The following is a 14,387-nucleotide window of genomic DNA, read 5'->3' as shown; positions in this document are numbered from 1 at the left end:
GTCTAAAATAATAACACGAAAGCTGATTGGCTGTAATATAAGCTGCATGTTGGTCTCATTTGTAGTCGTAATACAGGGAATTATATTTGGACTAGCGAAAGAAAGAACTACAACACCCCCCCCCCACACACACACACACACACACACACACACACACACACACACACACACACACACACACACACACACACACACACACACACACACACACACACACACACACACACACACACACACACACACACACACACACACACACACACACACACACACGCGCGCAGTGGGAGCATTTCTATGAGCAATAGAGGTAGAGTTACAAAGACGTAGGAAAATTAAGGCCTGTTTAAAATGATTTAAGACCTAGAACTGAATACTTCAGCGAATTTAAGACTTTTTAAGGCCTAAAATTTAGATTTTGAAATTCTAGACTTTTTTTTTTTTTACTTTTTAAGACCCCCTGGAAACCTTGCAAGTCACCATTTCTCATTTTCATTCAGTTTAACGGTGTATGAAAATACTCATATAATATAATAAATTATTTTAATGCTGTGAAAATAATATATATATATATATATATTAGGGCTGTCAAAAGATTAATCGCGATTAATCGCATCCAAAATAAAAGTTTGTGTTTACATAATATATGTGTGTGTACTCTGTTAATTATTATGTATATATAAATACAAACACATTCATGTATATATTTAAGAAATATTTGCATGTATATACATTTATATAATTTATATTATATATAAATATATTATATATAAATATAATACATTTTTCTTAAATATGTACATGCTTTGTGTGTATTTATATATAAATAATAATTATACAGAGTACACACACATATATTATGTAAACACAAACTTTTATTTTGGATGAGATTAATCGCGATTAATCTTTTGACAGCCCTAATATATATATATATATACTTTGCTATTCAGATTTTGTTTCCATCTAAAAATAAACAAATAAATAATTAATAAAACAGCTAAATAGATAAATGAAGTTCACTTTAACTTTCAGAGTAAATGATAACACAACTATTAAGCACGTAGGTATAATAAATCATTTATTTATTGCAATAAAAAAGTCATAAGCCAAAAATAAATTAATCTATGTAAAAAATAAAAAAACTTCTGTAGCCATAAAAACTCTTGACATTTAAATTTTTCTTCATGTTTTAGATGCAGGCAAATTAAATTAATTTTATGAATATGTACCTTTAATAAATAGTTAAAATAGTTTGTATATGATCACCCTGTTTACTTTCTTAATACATATTCCTGGGCTTATTGTACACAATTCATCAGTCCAGATTATTCTTAAATGTTAAACTCCAAACATGCATCAAATCATTATGACCCAATCCAGTTCCAGAGCATTATTTTTCCCTGAGAAATGTCACATTGTCGCATTGAAAATACGGTTTCATGTCGTCTCAGTGAAGCGCTCGCACACATTTTGTGTGATTGTACGCAGATGTCCACAAAAGAGGCTAGGGAATGTGTCTTTGTGTAAATAGCAGCTGCAGCAGATTGATTCTCCATTATCAAATCTCACAGTGAGTGAACATGCAAAGAGGCAGGACAATTTGTCCTTCAGTTTCATTTTCTCTCTCTCTCTCTCTCTCTCTCTCTCTCTCTCTCTCTCTCTCTCTCTCTCTCTCTCTCTCTCTCTCTCTCTCTCTCTCTCTCTCATGTTCTCTTCACTGACATCAGGATATTCCATCAATATCTCCCGCTGCAGTCAGTCAGACACCTCTTCTGAACAAATGAAAAACTTTAGCCTTTTCTTCAATAACAGGTCAGACTTCTGAAGCATTATAGAGAAATTCTTCATGCATTATAAATATATAGCGCTCAACCGATATGATTTTGCCGATGCAATGCAACACTGTAAAAAATTATCGTGCTTTTAGCGGTAAAAGGCTGTAAAAACGTGAACGCCTGTAATAGATCCAACCTTACATTTCATTAAATTTGACAGTAAAATACCATTAAAGTGAAAAAGAACAAGTCATTATGTAATTTACGGTGAAAAAAAAGTTAATTGACATACCCAGAATTCCCTGGGTGACGCTTCACATTATGAAATTACTGTTTCTTATTTTTTCTCTCTAATCTGTTATGTACATTACACTGTAAAAAAAATCCCCGTAAAATTTACGGTAAAAAAACGGCAGCTGTGGTTGCCAGAACTTTACCGTAAAAAATACGGCAGTAACGTTTTAGGTTTTTAGGGACAGCACCGTATAATTTAAAGGTTTATAATGTAATAATTACGGTTAAAAAAATGTTTTATTTTACAGTTCAAAACCGTATAATTTAAAGGTTTATAATGTAATAATTACGGTTAAAAAATGTTTTATTTTACAGTTCAAAACCGTATAATTTAAAGGTTTATAATGTAATAATTACAGTTAAAAAATGTTTTATTTTACAGTTCAAAACCGTATAATTTAAAGGTTTATAATGTAATAATTACAGTTAAAAATAATAATTATTTTACAGTTCAAAACCGTATAATTTAAAGGTTTATAATGTAATAATTACAGTTAAAAATAATAATTATTTTACAGTTCAAAACCGTATAATTTAAAGGTTTATAATGTAATAATTACAGTTAAAAATAATAATTATTTTACAGTTCAAAACCGTATAATTTAAAGGTTTATAAGGTAATAATTACAGTTAAAAATAATAATTATTTTACAGTTCAAAACCGTATAATTTAAAGGTTTATAATGTAATAATTACAGTTAAAAATAATAATTATTTTACAGTTCAAAACCGTATAATTTAAAGGTTTATATTGTAATGATTATGTTTACACTGTAAACAATTTACAGTAAAAAAAAAAAACATTTTTCATGAACTGAAATAATGTTAAATTACCAACCTATTGAAATACTAATACCTGTTATGTACCTTTGATATATATGGACAACCACCAATCACAGATGAGAATCACGTGATGAATCAAAGCTCATCACAAGCAGCTTTTAAGAGGACAATACTAATATATAGAAGGTGCTCAGTGTCATTGACACACACACTAAACTCCATCATGGTAAAACACATTACATTTAAAAAATGCAATAAACATTAATTTAACAACATCAGATGTAACATAACACCCTAATGTACATAACTGATTCGAAAAAACAAAGAAGAAACATAGTTATTGCAATGAAAATACATCAAATGCGAAGTGTCACGCAGGGAATTCTGGGAATTATGGGTTTTCACTGTAAATTACACAATGACTTGTTCTTTTTCACTTCCAAAAACTGTAAAATTAAATGAAATGTATGTTTAGATCTATTACAGTTATTCACCGTATATAGTACGGAAACTTTCTGTTAACCAATTAACTGTTTTTCACCGTAGCATTTTTACAGTAAAATACCGTTAAAATCACAATCTTTTTTTACAGTGTAGGGTTTTATGTTACATCTAATGTTGTTAAATTAATGTCAAATTCAGTGTTGGTGTTTAGTGTTTGTGTGAATGACACCGTGCACTTTTTATATATTAGTATTGTCCTCCTAAAAGCTGCTTGTGATGAGCTTTGATTCAACATGTGACTCTCATCACCACTGTGTTTGTCTCTATATATTAAAAGGTACATAACAGATATTAGTATTTCAAGAGGTTGGTAATTTAACATTATTTCAGTTTTTACCGTAAATTTTACGTAAATGTTTAGTGTGCACGTAATTATTACAATATAAGCCTTTCAATTATATGGCTTTGAACTAAAACCTATGCCGTAAAACCTAAAATCTTGCGACCGTATTTTTTACGGTAAAGTTCTAGGCCGCAAATTTACTGTGAATTTAATACTTGCAAATAAGATACAACATTCATGTTTAAAATATGTTTGTTTGATTAAAGTTTTTCCGCAAAAAAATTTTTTATAATAAAAAAAATTGCCTATTCATGTTATACATTTAAATAACTAAATAACTGGAACTAAGGGCCCAACCCCACCCCATAATCCCCCCTCCACCAAACTTTACATTTGGCACAATGCAGTCAAACAGGTTTGGAGGGGTGTCCCAATACTTTCGGCAATATAGTGTACAAATATATTATAGTTAGCTAAAACTATAAAGAAAATTCATTACTTGAGATAAAATATACTTGAAGTAAAATCAAACAAATTAAAAATTAAACTTATTTCAAGACATGATTTAATAATATTACTCAAAATGTATAAAATATGTTTGTTTGATTAAATTTTTTTATTATTATTAAATTTAAAACGGTTGTTTTTTTTAATCAGTTACTTGATATTTGTCTGTTCACACTATACATGTAATTAATATAATGCATTAAACACACAATCAGCTTCCAATATAATGTGCTTTTAATGCATTATACTCTTTAACAATATGTGTGTGTGTGTGTGTGTGTGTGTGTGTGTGTGTGTGTGTGTGTGTGTGTGTGTGTGTGTGTGTGTGTGTGTGTGTGTGTGTGTGTGTGTGTGTGTGGTTTAGTATAATATTTAATAGTTCTTCTAGTACCACTTTTTTTTAAAACATGTATAGCAAAATTAAACTAGTCGCTTCTTAAACATGTCAGGTGGAAATGTGTGTGTTCGGTGCACTAAATCATCTGCACTTCCAGTCACGTCACCATCAGCTTCTGTTAAGCAGAGAAGGTCGACCGCACATTAGCACGAAGGTTACACACCTGTCAGGATGCATCTCACACACACACACACACACACACACAGGATCCATTCTGCCTGGCACGTCTCTCTCGCTTTTTTGTTCGTTTCATATTGTTTTGTTCTCGATCTCCTCCGCTGTTATCAAACTCGGCCTGTCTTTCATATCTCTGTCACAACTCTTCAGTCTTTCATTCTCCGTCTGCCACAGCAGGATTATATTTGAGGAGTGATTCCTGAGCTGATGTGGACAGAGGAAATCATATTTTACCCGAGTTGTGAATGTGAGCTCACGGTCTGAACTGAATGTGATGAGAAAAAGTGGCATGCAAAACACAAACAGATTCATGTGTTCGATTCCCAGGCAATGCATGAACTGAGCAAATGTCTTGAATGCAACAAGTCACTGCGCATAAAAGTGTATCCCCATTAAAACACTGAAAACAGACCATTATTTATTATTATATTTTCTGCTGACATGATTGATGGTTGATTTTGCATATAATATGAGAAGAAATTAATGCTTTTTTTCTATCTGTTGTTTCTTTAATATTTGCCTGTTCACAGTCATGCATTTCAATGATATAATGTATTAAAACACTCAATCATCACCCAATTCACTCTTTAACAACGTAAACATGCATATTATGTATTGCAATGTCTACTAAAAATGAAACTAATAGTTCCAGATGTTGATTGGCCAATGCAGCGTTCTATCCATATTCATTTAAATACACAATATCATAACAACTAATGATGCAGTACAGACCAAATGTAATGTAATGTAATACATTTACTGGAAATTTGGTATTTTGGCATCATGGCAGCAGTAATTAATCAAATGATAGAGATGGGCATTATAACGGGGCATATTTAGGAGATTTATGCATTTGATTTGCGTTTAAAATTTGGATTACATAGGTTTTATCAAACTAATAAACATAATCTGATCGCCATATATAAATGAACGGGTATGAATTCTGCACTCAAATCATGCCATAGTTTATAATTAACTATTTGCATCAATTTGATTTTATTTAAATAAACATTTTCAAAATGCATTCATTTAAATTGCTTAAAATCAGCAGGAATCTGTTCCCTTAAAGCTGCACTATGTAAGTTTTCCGTCCACTAGAGGTCGCCTGTTCAAAACAAAGGCGTAGTTTGATGACGCCACGTTTGAGCGCAGAATCTTGGGACGTGTGGTCTTCACCTCACAGCCGGTGGGAGAGAATCGGGACAGGACTCGGGCAGAAATCATGTTCATGGATGTGATTATTAACGTTACTGTAGTGAAGCAGAGCAGGAGCGAGTGTTGTGGAGCTGAGGAACCGCTGGAGCGATTGTTAATAAGATGAACGCAACACACGCCTCGCGAGCAGCGGGACTCTTATTATGACACAGTCTCCGGCAGGACTTTTATTATGACACAGTCGCCGGTGGGACTTTTATTATGACACAGTCTCCGGCGGGACTTTTATTATGACACAGTCTCCGGCGGGACTTTTATTATGACACAGTCTCCGGCGGGACTTTTATTATGACACAGTCGCCGGTGGGACTTTTATTATGACACAGTCACCGGTGGGACTTTTATTATGACACAGTCGCTTTTCCAGTCATGAGTGTGAGGTAACGCAGCTCTGTTGATCATATTAGACACATCTGAGTGTGTTGATGATGGGATGGCGTTACTCAGTGCGTTCTCTCAGCGGCTGCTATGACACTTCTTCACACTGCAGTGGGAGTAAAGCGTTTCTGCAGAACAAAACCGGAAACCGAGGGGAACGCAGATATGACGTCATCGACAGGCCATGCCCTCACACGTCCCGATTCCTCGGTGTTAAAACAGCAATTTCTCACGATTTACAAATAGTTGGGAACATTTGGGATATTGTAAGTAGTCAACTGAACAAAATATATAACACTGGCCTAGTGGTTTTTGGATATTTTCCTGAAAAAAGGTTACATAGTGCAGCTTTAAATGCATTCAGTTACAAACTAAATGAACTTGGTTCAAATGTGGCTAGATGTGTAACAAGCAATATTCAATTAGATCAAATGTACAAGATTGTAGGGATGCACCGAATGTTCGGCAACCGAAATTATTCGGCCGAAAATAGCAATAGCCGAATAAGTGAAAAGACTGACTAGATTTTACCGAACAATGAGGTTTTTGATGACGCGATCAAATATAGCAACTAGCGTGTGTGTGAGAGAGGCGCGCACGCTTCTAAATGCAGCACATGTCGGAAGTGTGGAAGCATTAAGCCTTGTTTATACTTTCGTCTGGCTCCGCAGCGCAAGCCTCTGCTGACTGTGCGCGCGCCTCGTCCGCTTGGCACTCGCCATTTTTGCCGCGTGTGGACGCTTCGAGTATAAACAAGGCTTAATGCTGCGTTCACACCAAACGCGAATAGAGCGCCAGGAGTGAGGGATTTCAATGTTAAGTCAATGGAAAGGCGTGTTGACGCGTAGGGCCCTATGATTTCCGCGATCACCGAATCGCGGACGGAATCGCGGAATTGGCATATTAACGCGGAATCTATTGTTAACGCGGAATTTCCAGGAATTTGACATATTTGGAATGACATGCGGTTTTGTGTGGGAGAAGAACGTATGTCTGGGGAAAATGCAGACTGGGGGAAGCAAATCTGGGCGACACAACCCTCCCGTCATTTCTGCTCCCCCTTCAAAACAATGTAAGTATGGAGAAACGGCTCTGCTTTTGTCTGCGGAAACGTTAAGAAACTCAACGCTAAGCCCTCAGTGCCGAGCAGTTCCCTCGCGGAGAGTGCTTGCTGTATTTTGCCTTGTTTTTAATGCACTTTAATGTACGTATGGAAAATAATGCCTTAAATGAACTTGAGAGAAAATGAGATGCGCGGGACAGCGTCTGATCCACATCATGTTCGTCAGCGGCTGTTCTTAAAGTGACAGTAGCACTGATAATGTCTGTCATTAATGTTCAAAGAACAACGGGAACAGAGAAAAGTGTAGCTTTAATGATGATTCATCTATATTTCACTTATTATTTATGCAGTTAAGAAAGGTGTTGATAACTTTATTCAATTTCTGTGTAGACTATGTCTGACAGGGAAGGGTAAATATAACATTTATTATAATGGGTTTATGCAAAGATTGTTTTAAGTTCAATTAACTTAAAAGTTATTTTTTAAAGCCTAATAAATGTTGAAATTGGGAGCTTTCAGTTATACTGTAATGTAACGTCATCCAGGGGCGCCGCTAAGGGGGGGGGAGTTAGGAAGCTAGGAATGTTTCATCAGCCAATTGGGGCATTCTGGGTTGAGCGAGCGGAGCTTACTGGTCAGTATTATTAAAGGTCCTGTTCTTCGTGATCCCATTTTTCAAACTTTAGTTAGTGTGTAATGTTGCTGTTAGAGCATATATAAAACCTGTAAAATGATAAAGCTCAAAGTTCAATGCCAAGCGAGATATTTTATTTAACAGAAGTTCCCTTTCAAAGCCTACAGCGAACGGCTGGTTTGGACTACATCCTGGTACTTCCTGCTTTAATGACGTCAGTAGAACAGTTTGTTGACTAACCTCCGCCCACAAGAGTACGCAAAAAAGGGGGCGTGGTCTTGCTGCTCTCGCGTGGAGAAGAGGAAGTGTTGCGTTCGGTTGCGTTTGTCGCCATGTCGTCGAGACGCTGTTATTTTCATCCCGGAGTCAAATCACCTTTGTTTGGCCTTCAGGGGCTGTAGTTTGAGCGCGTTCATCTCCCCGTTATGGTGAGAGGCGCGACCTTTCCGGGCAACGTGCGCTAAGCTGCTGTCCAATCACAACACGGGAACCGCTGGCACAATCAGAACTCGTTACGTATTTCTGAAGGAGGGACTTCATAGAACAGGGAAATCTTTCAAGCCGTTTTGAGGACAGTGAAAACAGCGGTATACAGATCAGTAAATTGTGTTTTTTTACACACGAAACATGAACACACGTTATATTGCACACTGTAAACACAATCAAAGCTTCAAAAAAACTGGAAAAACGGGACCTTTAAATTGCAGACAAAGATTTTGATAGCTAGGTTGGTGTGGGAGAGGGCCCAACATCATATTCTCTCATAGGGCCCAAAATTGCTAGCGGCGCCCCTTGCCTGATTTGCATAAATTCCTCCAATGAATCGGATGCGAAGACAATGCAAACTGTGACAACAAACAGCGCCATCATTGGATTCTCACAAAAATGTGATAGAAGGAATAGCAGCAGTTCATCGGTGCACAGAGCAGGATTACAGCAATGCTTTATGACCACGGATGGCACACGCTCAGACGCCGCATCAGCAGCGCTAGAGACGCTCATAAATAAACACAGGCATCACACAAAGACTGTATTATCACCTCATCCACCAGCCTCTCAACCCATCCAAAGAGAGAGAGAGAGAGAGAGAGAGGTCTAGAGATTTGTCCTTTAAAAGGCGTGTTTTGCGCTCTCATCAGCACAGGTATTCTCTGAGGACAGGAGACATTAGATAGGGTCAATGTGTTGCTCTCGCTCGACTCTCTCTGTCTCTGCTGGAACTGTCTCTATTTAAAAATCATTTTTGAGCAGAGCAGGAACAGTACGAGCTACACACACACACACACACACACACACGCCTTGAATACACATGACCTACTGAGCTGGACTATACATTGACATCATGACTAGACAGCTCCAGTGTTAAAGTAAAGTGATCCTGTGGAAAGCCAGCTGACATCAGAAGTTATGACTGCCAGCGATGATGTCATACCCGGCCTAAAGGTCATTATGACATCATCGCTGGCAGCTTATTAACCCTCTGGTGCTCTTAGTTTAGGGGTTACATTGGTCGTCTTCCCGGTCATAAGTGACCGAACACCTACAAATTCAACTTCCTCCACCCCAGTGAAACCAATGCAATTTATTTTTCTTCAATAATATTTTTTTCTTTTTAATTTTGTATTTTGAGATGATTTGATGGTATTTTTTTATATTTATGCAATAAGTATGGTCTATTTTTGCCATTGAAAATTATGCAATTTTTTTTATTTGTATAATTATTATTGCAGTTTTTCAGGTTAAAATAGAGACTAGGCCTTCAAAATAATTTTTTTTGAAGGCAGATTATTGCCCTCTTTTGGAATTATTTAAGAAATCCTGCAACCATGGGTGTAATCACGAGGCTTGAGAATTCCCTAGTTCGGTTTTGAACACATTTAATGATTATTTTTTTTTGGATGGATTTGACTATATATTTAAAAAAATCTCAAAGACTATTTATTATAAAGTTTTTGATATTTTGTTTGTTTGTTAGAAATCTAGATTTTCTTCTGTGAATTTGTGTTTTTGCCGATTTCCCATTCATTTCCTATGGTGGTCATTTTTGACCGAAGAGCACAAGTGGGAGCATTTTTTTTACGACCAATTAGCATGCTCGAAATCATGCCCTCAATTTTTTGTGTGTGTTTATATACCTAATGCTAGAAAATGCCAAGTTTCATATCATTCTGATGAAGCTGTGATTTTTAAAAATTCCAAATGTGGTTCATAGGTTCAGTTTTTCATAGGTGTGTGTGTGTGTGTGTGTGTGTGTGTGTGTGTGTCAATATCACACTCTTGATGTTTTAGAGTGTCACCCCTTTACTACTGTTTACTTTTTTCAGCATTGTGGCCGATTTGTAGATTGTACACACAAATATTCAGAGAATTTTTGTGTTTTTGCCGATTTCCCATTCCTTTCCTATGAAGACAATGAATGCTACTTTTTTTTTTACGGCCAATTAGCATGCTCGAATCATGACCCCAATTTTTTGGTGTGTTTACATACCTAATGCAAGAAAAGTCACCAAGTTTTATATCATTCCGATGAAGCTGTGACTTTTAACATTTCAAAACAGAACATTTTCCAGTCAGAAATGACCAAAGAGCACCAGAGGGTTAAAAGTCCCTCAGAAGGTGATTTACATTTACATTTATGCATTTGGCAGACGCTTTTATCCAAAGCGACTTACATTGCATTCAAGGTACACATTTTACATTTGGTCAGTTCTTGCTTTCCCTGGGAATCGAACCCATGACCTTGACGTTGCTAGCACCATGCTCTACTGTTTGAGCTACAGGAAAGCCATTGATTGAAACTCATATTGTTCCTCTGTCGTTATCGTGCTTAACACCAGAATGAACCTCATTGGTTCTTGCGAAGCTCAAGTGAACCGTTTTCCACAACTGATGTGTGGGTTGATGAATGTTTAAATGTGAATAAAAGCCTGAATTCAGCCTAAAGTCTCTTCAGAAAACGTGGACTAAACCGCTCAATTCATATGGATTAGTTTACAATCTCTTTATGTACTTTTTGAAGCGTCAAAGTGTGAGTTGTGTAGCTGTCAATGCAGGGACAGAAAGCTCTCAGATTTCACCAAAAGATCTTCATGTGTTTTATGAAGATGAATGAAAGTCTTATAGGTTTGGAACAACATTGGCAACATAATTAATGACAGCGTTTTCATTTTTGGGGTGAACTAACCCATTCCCGTATTACATAATCACACGTGATAAGGAAAAGTCTTACCTGTGTGACAAACGTTTCAGGTATCGGGTAAGAGCCCTCAGTCCGCCAATGGAAACAATTGGTCTAAGTGGAGGATTATAAAGAGAAGTTTGTGTGTGTGAAACACAAATCCAAGATACAACTCTTGACTGATGTTATAGATAATCTATTTTGCCAATATACAAAGTAAAATATCTCTGAATCATTAAATGTTAAACCTTTCTGAAGTCTCACACACCCTCTGAATAACTGTTGCTGATTGGCCCCGCCCCTCACATCCTCTGGGCCTCTGTAATTGGATAATAGCAGCGTGAGTATTCCATTGTGATTGGTCCAGTTCCACATCACTCAAACTGCATCTTAAACCTGATTGGATGGAATGTACGCTTGCCCTTTTTAAAAAAAAAAACAAAACAGTCATTATTAGCTCAGTTTTTGCATTACAGTTCCACTTTTTCCACCATTTTTGTAAGATGATGGATGTGAGGTAAAACACCAGACTTTGATAAATGGACCAAGAAGGAAATAAACAGATGGATCTGTTTCCTGAACGAACCAATGGGAAACGGCCTAGTTTGGCTTGACACTCAATTAGGCAGTTCTATAGACATTTTAACAGAGTTTATTATCATCACAGCTTCTGTGAAGAAAGCGTTACGTTCCCTGCAGCGCACACCGCCGTATAAAATGCATTTCCTGGGTATTTTAGGGTAATTAAATTTTACGGCGGCTTTTGAGCGAATCTGCGTGTTCTGCCATTCTTTATTGATGAACCCAGGTCAGTGTAGCTTGTGGTGTGTTTCAGTAGATTAGTCTATAGTGAGGGAACGACGTGTTTTTAATGAGATCTGGGATTCTTTTTGAAGACTCTCATTTTTTCTGGATTTGCCGCGCAGTCTTATAAGCTTATAATGAGTGCTCTGTCACGTCTTCAAACAGTCATTTCTAAAGGAAATGTAATATTACCATCTTATGAAGACCGGAGATTGCTTACAAGTCTAAAATAACCAAAGAAAATATGTGCAAAGGGAAATCAAACATATACATTTGACTTATTTGTGCACTTTCACTCAGACATTGCTGGTAAATCTCACAAATAATAACAATTAAACGCCGTTTTGAAGTAGAAATACTGAAATGGTGCTCCAATAAATGCTTATTTACCCGCTGGTGCTCTATGTTTAGGGGTTGCATTGGTCGTCTTCCCGGTCTACACCTAAAAATTAAACTTCCTCCACCCCAGTAAAACCAATGCAATTTATTTTTTTTCAATAATATTTTTTCTTGTTAATTTTGTATTTTGAGATGATTTGATGGTATTTTTTTTTATATTTATGCAATAATTATGGTATATTTTTGCCATTGAAAATTTTGTAATTTCTTTATTTTTATTGCAGTATTTCAGGTTAAAATAGAGACTAGGCCTTTAAAATATTGTTTTTTGAAGGCAGATTATTGCCCTCTTTTGGAATTATTTAAGAAATCATGCAACCATGGGTGTAATCACGAGGTCTCTATGGAGAGGCTTGAGAATTCAGAAATTGAGAAAACACATTTAATGATTTTTTTTGTTGTTGATGGATTTGAATATATATTAAAAAAATCTCAAAGACTATTTATTATAAAGTTTTAGATTTTTTTTGTTGTTGTTAGAAATCTAGATTTTCTTCTGTGAATTTGTGTTTTTGCCGATTTCTCATTCATTTCCTATGGTGGTCATTTTTGACCGAAGAGCACAAGTGGGAGCATTTTTTTTACGACCAATTAGCATGCTCGAAATCATGCCCTCATTTTTTGTGTGTGTTCACATACCTAATGCTAGAAAAGTCCCCAAGTTTCATATCATTCTGATGAAGCTGTGATTTAAAAAAATTCAAAATGTGGTTCATAGGTTCAGTTTTTCATAGGTGTGTGTGTGTATAAGTGTGCGTGTGTGTGTGGATTTGTCAATATCACACTCTTGATGTTTTAGAGTGTCACCCCTTCACTGCTGTGTACTTTTTTCAGCATCGTGGCCGATTTGTAGATTGTACACACAAATATTTGGAGAATTTTTGCCGATTTCCCATTCATTTCCTATGGTTGGTCATTTATGAAGATAATGAACGCAATTTTTTTTTAACGACCAATTAGCATGCTCGAATCATAACCCCAATTTTTTGTGTGTTAACATACCTAATGCTAGAAAAGTCCCCAAGTGTCATATCATTCTGATGAAGCTGTGATTTTGCCGAAGAGCACCAGAGGGTTAAAGTGTGCATCTTTAAAGAGGGAAACTATAGAAGCTCTTTGAGCCAGTAATATATCAGTCCTGATGCTGTGTGCATGTATTGTTTTAGGACTTGGATCGATACGAGAACGCTCTCAATAAACGTGCATTGGTGCGATCGATCTAAATGTATGTGTTGTGTTGTTTTAACTGTACGTTCTCTGTCTGTCTGTCTCTCAGGTCTCTGTCTGGGCGTATAGTTGGAGGAGTTTGGTGGTTCTTCACTCTTATCATCATCTCCTCTTACACGGCAAACCTGGCCGCCTTTCTCACCGTGGAGAGGATGGTGTCGCCGATCGAGAGCGCAGAAGACCTCGCCAAGCAGACAGAGATCGCCTACGGGACTCTGGATTCTGGCTCCACCAAAGAGTTCTTTAGGGTGAGAGAACAATATTAATGCTTATTTAGATCAACATTTAGGGGCCAGTTGTTCAAAAGTAATCTGGTCGGATTTCGGCTAGCCGATTGGATCAAATCTTGGAAATGGGTTGTTCGAAACATAAAAAGGATTCTGAAATCAGATTAGATCACGAAACCCAATCTTGGTTTTGATCTGGATCAAATCATCAGTTTGTGTTGTTCAAACTTTTTTGTAAGATTGGGATACCTTTGATCCAAAATATCTGGGCCCGTATTCATAAAGATTCTAAGAGTCCTCTCAGAAAACTCCTAATTTAGCTTAAAAACTTTTAAGTAGGAGTCTTAGCTTAAGAGCTATTCGGGACCGATCTGAGAGCAACTCTGAGCAAGGAAAATACAAAAACGTTTATCTTAGTGAAGAGGCGGGGCTGACCCCGTCTTTTGAAGACTGTGATTGGTTGGTTGTCCAAAAAGGAGCGCTTTTAAGTATAGGGTCTATTGTAAGCCTTCACTTTGAATTTACAAGCGCAAATTGTCCTATTT

The 14,387-nt window shown here is 36.5% G+C and overlaps 1 protein-coding gene across 2 annotated transcripts in view; it reads left to right on the top strand.

Annotated features, from left to right (window-relative positions):
• The window catches only part of gria4a (glutamate receptor, ionotropic, AMPA 4a), a 205,340-nt gene that overhangs the window by 135,793 nt on the left and 55,160 nt on the right, over positions 1-14,387 (top strand). For both annotated transcript variants that reach the window (XM_079822838.1, XM_079822837.1), the window contains exon 12: positions 13,665-13,863. In XM_079822838.1, the coding sequence (XP_079678964.1) occupies positions 13,665-13,863 (199 nt within the window). The remainder of the gene's footprint in view (positions 1-13,664; positions 13,864-14,387) is intronic.

This window comes from Gobio gobio (assembly GCF_949357685.1).
Source record: "Gobio gobio genome assembly, chromosome: 8".
Classification (NCBI taxonomy): domain Eukaryota; kingdom Metazoa; phylum Chordata; class Actinopteri; order Cypriniformes; family Gobionidae; genus Gobio; species Gobio gobio.
This window is presented reverse-complemented; position numbering and strand designations above follow the sequence as displayed.